This window comes from Talpa europaea (genome assembly GCF_964194135.1).
Source record: "Talpa europaea genome assembly, chromosome: 5".
Classification (NCBI taxonomy): Eukaryota; Metazoa; Chordata; class Mammalia; order Eulipotyphla; family Talpidae; genus Talpa; species Talpa europaea.
In genome coordinates, this window is record NC_140071.1 from 137,215,309 (window position 1) to 137,223,869 (window position 8,561).

The window sequence follows — 8,561 nt, forward strand, 5'->3', positions numbered from 1 at the left end:
ATTCCCCCTCGCCCCGAAATATTTAATAGAATATTCATTTTATTAGATGTGTGTATGTTAGTGTCAAACTGTCTCTTCTTAAAAAATAATTTTAATTTGTTTCAGATTGTGGATACACCATATTTGATAAATGGGAAATGGAAATACTATCTCTCTGGCCTGGTTTTAAACAACCCAAATATTACCCTCACTTTTGAACAAGTTTACAGGTATCAATCGTTGCACTGTGCTTTTTCTTTTCCTACTTGAATATTAGTCTTCCAGAATGAGAATTTTGCTTTCAAAGTATCTTTAATCAAATAGATAAGACTTTTCCACTTCTAGAATTAGACACAGCTCGGGTTTTAGCAAACGGAGAGTAGAAATAAGACCAAAAACCAGTCGCTCCTCTGACTGCGGAAGCTTGAAGTTCCTTCCAGACCTCGGGATGGTGCTGTCTCGGAGTCTGACTGACCAGCAGTCACTGGGACTCGAAGATGCTTTCAGGAGACCCTGTGAAGACTCTTGTTCTCAGGCCGCGCTGCCCCACATGCCTCATGACAGGAGTTCACAACTGGGCCCAAGTCGCAGACACACCCGCGGTGGCCCAGCCAAGGCTGCCGGCTGCCCGGGCTTCAGTTCTGACTCCGCCCCAGGGGCTTAGTGACCTCGGTAGTTCCACGTCCCCTCTGTTCAACAGGGGGCATCGAATCTGAACCCCAAGAGCGTCCCATCCCATCACAGAGACAGCAAGTGAGCGGCAGACCTGTGCACCCTCAGCCCTCGCCCTCCCCAGACACTGGCCATCCAGTGCTTTCCTCTCAGCCCAGAAACCACAGGCAGTTAGCACCTCAACCTGTGGCTTCCTGGGGGGGCAGCACGTCTCGAGAGGTGTGGGCAAGCTGCTTCCCCCAGGCAGCCCCAGGGCTCGAGGGCTCTGGCTGCAGGCGAAGAAAATAAGCCCGTCCTGGCAGGGACCGGCACGAGATGAGTCCACCCTCCTGGACTTGGTAGCGAAGGACATTTCTCAGTGAAGCCAAGGTAGGGTTGCAGCCAAGAGCGCTGCCCATGTTGGAGGATGTCTGCAGCCCTTCCTCGTCTCCTTCCTTCACCCAAGTCAGCACCTTCTCCCAGCTGGAGACTTATGTTCACATGCTGCAAATGTCAGCTCTGTACTTGTGGAAATATGGAGGCACGTGGCCGGACTGGGGCTTGATAGAACTTTGAATCAAGTTCTTGGTGTCCTTTGTAACCCACATTTTCCCAGAAAGTGTGGATCTATTTTGTTTTATCTTGTGTTAATGAGAATTGGTTTCTTCCCAATTTTTACATCAGTGATCCTTCACAACACTGAAAAACAGCACAAAGGAGACGAATGAGAACTTAGTTACCAAAGCTATTGTGTCTTCCCCAAATGGACATTGAGTAGAGCAGAGAATGGCATCAGGGCTGGTGGGTGCCCCGGGACTGGGTACTGGGTGGACACCAGAAGCCACTTCTATGTCCACAGCCGACACAAAGACAGACAGCTAACCTTTCCCTGTCTCTTTGTGTGGACAGAGAGCTCATGATTCCGCTTGTTCCCCTAGTGACTGCAAAAAGAACAGAGGGATTTATGCGACCTTGAAGCTGGAGAACATGTACAACCTCAGTGAGCATCTCGACATTCAGAAGGTAAGTCAGTAGAACCAGTCATGAGATGATGCATTCTTCACGAAAGCCAGTTTGTTTTTGTGCTTCCTTTTGCTAAGGTGTGATGCATGTAAAGTTAACTATTTTGAAGCGACCAGGCTGTGCAGCCCTCACCCCAGCTCCAAAACGTGGTCATCACCCCCAGCCAGTGTCCTTCTCGAGGCATGAGTCCCTTGTAGATCACTCTCCGGCTCTGCAGGGGCCTGTGGTGGATGCTCGGGAGGGAGGACCTCCATCTCACTCACTGAGCACCTATGTTCCCAGAAGAGCAAGCCCCACTTGTTTCCCAGGGATGTGGCTCCCCAAAACCGGCCACCCTTCTCTGCCAAGTCCCTGCAGAAGAAATAAGGCACCAAGAACTATGACCCACACTGTTATCATTTCTTGCAAATCATGGCTGTGGCCCAGGGCCCAACTTGGCTGGCCCATGGCAAGAGGCAACTTGACCACCAGGGTGGAAGCAGAGAGATGGAGTGACCTCTTCTCTTTTGCCCAAGCCCAGACCAAGGCTTGAGTCTTAAACTCTCAGGAGGGGCGACTCCAGAGCAGACTGTCCAGAGAAGGAGCAGGGGCATTTCCGCTGCCCAGCCCTAGGGGGCGCCATGAGCTTGGCCTATTCCTCTCCCCTCCCCTGGCCTCCTGGGCTATGCAGGGAAGGCAACATTCTTTCTTCTGGGCATCCCAAATGCAAGCAGACACCAAGGGATGCAAGAGAAGAGGGTGTTCCCCAGGCCCATGGCCTGCCCACTGGCACCCACAGAAAGTTCCAGAGGCACCATGAGGCCACAATGGCCACCCGTTTGCAAGGCAAAGAGGTTTATTTGAAAGCTATACACGAGTTTGTGTTGCTAATCCTTCCTTAAATGCTGTTTGCCTCTATACATAATAAACAAGAATTTTGTGCCCAAATCCAAAATAGATGCCCTCTATTCGTTTGCCTGTGTGCCTTGAGCCATGTTCTCTGCGCCATGGTAAGCAGGCTGGACAGTCCCAGACCTCAGGCACCAACCCTGCCTGCAACTGCCACCTGCTCTTAGGACAGCCCGTGTCTCCAGGACTGCAAGTCTCCCCACCCCTGCCCGAGGCCTCCTGCCTCCTTGCCGGGGTGCGGCCTGACCAGCCCTCTCCACAGGCGGCCTCCAGCTCAGAAGGCACATGTCTGTGTCTCCCAGCCCCCGCAGTGGGAGGCTCCCTGCCCTGGTACCCTGATGCAGTTCAGTGACTTATTATGACACCCTCTCTTGCCTTGGAGTTCCCGGGGCCAGGGATCAAGTTTATTTCGCTTTGCCCCACCCCGCCACATGGTGGCCGCAGGGAGGGAAGAGGAAGGAAAAGGAGAGGCATCAGGAAATCAGGGATTTAGTCTTTCGTCCTGCGTTACGTTAGTGCTCTTTTAAAGCCTTCACTTTATGACTTTCTTGGAGAATATCTTGGACCTTCTTGGACTTATTTTCAACTTCTCTTTCAATCCTGCAGCATACCGGCAGGATAAACAAGGAATTTGAAAATCTGAAAATAAATGTTAACAATATCGTTCTTCTGGATGACACAGGAAGAAAAAACCTTCTGGATTTCAGTTCTTCAGGAGTCAACAACTTAGATTATCGCACCTACCTGGCTGAGGTACAGCGCCCCGGGGTTCATGCTTGATCTTTTCGGGAAAATTTTGAGTGTCAGATATGTGTGTTTCTATTTTGCATGTTTGTGTTTTGGTTTGTAGTTTTGATTCTTTTTATTGCAATGAGTTTTACATAACATAAAATGAGCTAAAGCAAGCAGCTCACCAGCACTGAGCACAATGCTTGCACAACTACCCCCTCTAGCTCCCAAATAGCGTCATCACCCCAAAAGAAAGCCTCTTCCCATCACGTGGTTGCTCCCATTCCCCTCTGAGCCCCTGGCACCATCCTGGTGCTCTGCTCTGTGGATCTGCCCATTCTGGGTATTTCCTGAGGGCGTGCAATGGGCGACCTGGCATCTCACGCTGCAATGTCCCTTTCACGTATCCTGATGTGACTCTCCTGCCTTGTAATGTATCTGCCCTTTATTTCTTCTTGTGGTGGAATGATGCGGTTGCATGAAGAGAATGTGCTGTCATGTGTTCTTACCTGTGCCTAGCAAGGCGATGGCACCACCCTCACGGGGGGGGGGTGTGATTTGCTGGGGGTCAAACAATCCCACGTCCATAACACAGCTTGTTTCCCCACCTCTTTCGCAGACAAGTAAAACTCCCACAAAGGTGGATCTCTTATCATCTGCCAAAGATCTAGATGCGAAAGTCAGAACATTGGTGAGTTCACACTGTGCTGTTAAAGCAGGAATGTCAAATGCCAACACTGTCCCCAGGGACTCTGCCGAGGAGGCTCCAGGTGCCGCAGGTCACCCAGGCTCAAAGCCACCTCCAGTGCGCCTGTTAGGGGGAAAGGATGTCCTGTATGATGGCCCCCCAGCAGCTTCGGGGTGCACATGGCTGCTCCTTACCTCACTCCACCTCAGGGCCAGTGCCCTGGCTGCATTAGTCCCAGACCTGTTGTTACCCATCAACCCCTCCACCACCACACACACGTGAAAGCGCGCGTGCGCATGCACGCACACACACACACAGTCTCTTGCAGAGCAGAGAGGGCTAACTGAGGACATAGCAGGGAAATTCCATCTGGGGCTTTGCCTCTGCAATGACACAGGGATAAGGGAAGTCAAAAGCACAGTGCAAGCCCCACTAGCTTCCCCTTCCTCGGTGCCTCTGGGGCTGGTGACTACAGGCCATAGAGGGTCCCTCCCAGGAAGAAGCAGGCTCTGTGATGAGGAGCCTGGGCTCTGGGGGAGGGTGGGGATTCGCATCCTGCCTTAGCTTCTTCCTAGCTGTGCAAACCTTGGGCAAGATGTGTCTCCCTCTGTGGCTGAGACGCCGCACCTGGAAGCGGGGGGCATAGGATTGCTGTACATCAGTCGTTTGGACCCTGTTAAAGTGTGGGTTCAATGAAAATTACTCATTTGAGCCCTGTTTTTTCCATCAGTAAAATGGGGACATAACTTCTGTGCAGTGGCGCCCCCCCGCCCCCCGCCCCCTGGCTCTGTTATAGAACATGGCCAAGAGGAGGCACAGCCGCTGGTGTTGAGGCAGAGCTGACGCGTGGACCCTGCGGGTCTGGGATTTTAGTAGGATGTTTCGGCACCAATTCTCCCTGCTGCCCCACCCCCACCCCACCCCGCCACCCCCAAGCTGTCACCCCCCTGGCTGCTCGCCCGCCCAGCTGCCCCGCCGGCTCCCATGGCCAGAGAGTGTGCTTCAGAGTCTAGAAAGATGATATTGATCTCTGTTTATTTTGTTCTCTTTGTAGCCCCCTGGAAGCTTGAAAGACTCTCTAAAAATCAACGTGCAAACCCTTAGAAATCTTCACCGTGACCAAGTCATTCCTTTGCAACAAACCATGGTAACTATCCCGGGCGGCTGGCCTGTCACTGTGACCTGTTGGTTTTCCTTTAGCTTAAGGACACGCTCGCATCCCCGTGGGTCAAACCCAGTTGACCGTTTATGCCCCAGAGGCGCCGAGGAAGGGGAAGCTAGAGGGGCTTGCATGGTGCCTGTGACTGCCCTTATCCCTGCATCGCAGAGGCAAAGCCCCAGAGGGAATTTCCCTGCCCTGTCCTCCGTTAAGACATGTCCGCAGGCGAAGACACTGAGTTACTAGAAAAATAAAGGATAGTAGCTGAGCTTTAAAGAAAACAAAATTCCTCTTCACCACTCCTTTTCTGCAGGCATCCTTGCCTTTCCCCTCCCGAGTGTCCGCAGCGAGACTACGTCTGCAGCTGCTGCTCACACTCTCTCTCCTTCCCATCCCCTGAGGTCTCCAGGCCAGGCACCCAGCTTGGGACTGGTATTTTTGTTCTGAGCTCACTCTTACTCGCCAGTGCTTTTTGTCCAAACCCTGCCAGGAAATACGTGAGGCAAGGGTAAGGCCTGTTCTTTCTCTTTGATCTTTTCAGAACCGGGGCAACCTGTCCCCCGACAGACACGTGGTTCTGTCCCTACAAACCAGGGTGTAGCAAACTACACCCCCCACCCCCAAATGAAAACTATATGTAGAGCCCTGGACTATATAATCTGCTTGCCATCTGTTGTTATAAATAAAGTTTTATTGGAAACCGCCCCCGCTCAGGCCCACTTATTACAAATGGTCCTTTTGGCTGTACTGGCACCACTGAGGAGCTGGGTTATGGCCCACGAGGCCTAAAATGTTACTGTCTGGCACCTCAATGATGAAGTCTGCCCATCCCTCAGCTAAAACACTTCACCTCAGCCACTCTCATTAATGTCGACACTGAGCAAAGCCAATTCCTGGGGGGCTCTGCCCCTGGCCTGTGACATCCTGCCCTTCATTGCTTAGTGGCCACACCCAGATTTTCTCCTTTGCAGATTCTCGCAGCACAGATGTACTGTGCACACAACTACCTGCGTCTGTTGTTTTTCTAGAGCTAAACCACTACAGAGCAATCACATTGAACAGCTGATTTGGGGGGGAGAAAGTAGGGACAGAAGTCTTGTGCTCTCACTGCTTGAAGCATACAAAGTCGAAAAATATTTCTCGTCTGCTCCCCAGGACTCTGCACACCGAGGCGTGAAGGAGCTTCAGCAACTGACCAGTGGCATGGAGGTAAGGACTGATTTTCTGCTCCTGGCTCAGGGTTTGGTACAAAAGCATATACAGGCATTCAGAGAATTTGTTAGCCTGCAGATTCATTTTTCTTTTGGAAAAAACAATTATTGAAGTAACACTGCATTATAACACCATGCAAGTTCTAGGTGGGCACAATTGTAAGTCAGCCCTGGCATCCACTGCCAGCTGACTAACTTCTTCATTGTGGACACCACGTCCACGGGTGCTCCTTCTCCAGGCAAAGGTGACAAACATCCTGGCCTCCTTGGATTCCATCCAGGACTTCATCACGAGCCGTATTTCCTCTATTATTGTGGAAGTAAGTCTTCTTTTATAAAGTAATGATGTCAATGGCACATATGCGAACATAGCCGCGTGGTACAGTTATTTTAATGGTCTTCTACCCTTGGACCTCTTGGCAGGAAAGCAAGAAGTATGTGGAGACGAGAATAATAGGGCGCTTTGAACGTTACCTGCAGTGGGTCAAGGGTGCTGTAAGTAGCCTTCTCCTGTATGAACAGAAGTAGTTCATGTGTCAGAGGAGTCATTTTCTGGGATAAAATCAGGGGGAAAGAAAATTAAATTTCTGTCATGTGGTTAGTTATAAGTAAGTAGACTTTGAACGTGCTGGGCGTGCCTGAAGACTGGCACAGTGGCCTGACCCAGGGGGGGATCATGCCCTGGAATCCCCCCCAGCTCACCTTGTGCGTCTTAGAAGCAATGACCCAGAAGCAGTGTGAATCTGGAAGCCATCCAGGAGCCAACCCAGGGGCTATTAGGAGGTGACGCCTGGGACTTGGGAGGTTTTCACAGCACAGGCATAACACAGAAAGTGGGGTGCAGAGAAACCGAAGGACGCTTCTCAGCGCTTCCATCTCCCAGCTCCACGTCTCAGAGGCCACAGCTTTCCTTTATGAGAATCGGCCAAGGGAAAAGGTGTAGCTGGTTCTTTGGCCTTGAGGAGTGGCTCAAATTTTGCTGTTTTTTACCCCCACAGATCACAGAGCAGATGGCCTCCTGCAAACCCGTGGCCAACGCTTTAGATTCTGCTGTTGACATCTTCCTGTGTAGCTACATTATTGGCCCCATGGTACGAATTCCATCCTCGCAAATAAGGAGACCCAATGTTTTCCTCATTTTTTCGCTCTTATCCAACTGGTAGTACATGCTCTAACATAAAAGAATTTTCTGCTTGGATCTATTATGGTTACAGAATCTACGACCTAAAATCTAAAATGTAGGTGGGTGCGTATAACACCTAATAGACTAGAAGATTCAAAAAGCACCTACTATGTGCAAGCATGGCTTCTGTCTTCCTTCACACAATATTGTAACAGGATGAAGATGCTGTGGTCCCTCTGCTCAGAGGCAGAAGATGGCCAGAGAGCTTCACCAGCCGCCCTGACTACAAAGCACTCAGAAAGGGACTCCAGCCCACGCGGCAGGCCTCCCACACCTGTCCCCCTGAGTTCTGGGGTCCTAGGTGCAAACCCTTGCCTCGCCACTAGATGCCGCTGTTCCCCATTTGTAAATAAACATTGCAGGCGCCATCCAAGGTTTTCATTTACTAATTAGGATCACAGGTACTTTTCGCACCGTGACTGGCTCCTGTGAAGCTCACAAATGGTTTCAATGAAACACTGAGAACTCCATTAAGATACTGCAAACCACTTCCCTCCAAGCAACGGTGGTTTTAATGTCTCCCCTTCCACACTTGATTCTTCTAATTTCTCTTTTCCTCTAGAATCTCTTCTGGTTTGGCATAGGAGAAGCTACTTTTTTTTTAACCCCGGCTCTAATTTTTGCCGTGAAGCTGGCCAAGTACTATCGTTGCATGGATTCGGAGGACGTGTATGAAGAGTAAGTGGCGAATTTCCACAGAGGCTGTGGGATCCATTTCTAAGTGGTGCTAAAAAAAAAACAACTCCCAGGAGAGAAACTTCACTTTCTTAGGAGGGGGGCCGTGCCTGCTCTGTGTTTGCTCTGGACTGATATTCTGATGCTTGTTATTTTTTCCCTCTTGCTTCCTCTTCTTGGCTTCCTGGATGAACAGCTCTTGTTTCTACTTTGCAGCTCTCCTGTGCCTGAGGCTTCGAGCTTCACTCTGTAGCTGGTCCTCACTAGTTTGCACTGGGCTTTGTAGTCCGCCTCCTCTCTGTCTGCTGAACTTCTGTGCTTCAGTTTCACTGCACGCATCTCCTCCTCAACATGCTTCTGCATCTGGATCCTTGG

The 8,561-nt window shown here is 50.7% G+C and overlaps 1 protein-coding gene across 1 annotated transcript in view; it reads left to right on the forward strand.

Moving 5' to 3' along the window:
* The window catches only part of PROM1 (prominin 1), a gene marked incomplete at both ends in the record, with an annotated part of 49,914 nt that extends 41,721 nt beyond the window's left edge, over positions 1-8,193 (forward strand). The window contains 9 exons of the mRNA XM_084233024.1: positions 106-209; positions 1,569-1,653; positions 3,148-3,294; positions 3,890-3,961; positions 6,273-6,326; positions 6,568-6,648; positions 6,752-6,823; positions 7,327-7,419; positions 8,074-8,193. Coding sequence (XP_084089150.1) covers positions 106-209; positions 1,569-1,653; positions 3,148-3,294; positions 3,890-3,961; positions 6,273-6,326; positions 6,568-6,648; positions 6,752-6,823; positions 7,327-7,419; positions 8,074-8,193 — 828 coding nt within the window. The remainder of the gene's footprint in view (positions 1-105; positions 210-1,568; positions 1,654-3,147; positions 3,295-3,889; positions 3,962-6,272; positions 6,327-6,567; positions 6,649-6,751; positions 6,824-7,326; positions 7,420-8,073) is intronic.
* Positions 8,194-8,561: the final 368 nt, after the last annotated feature.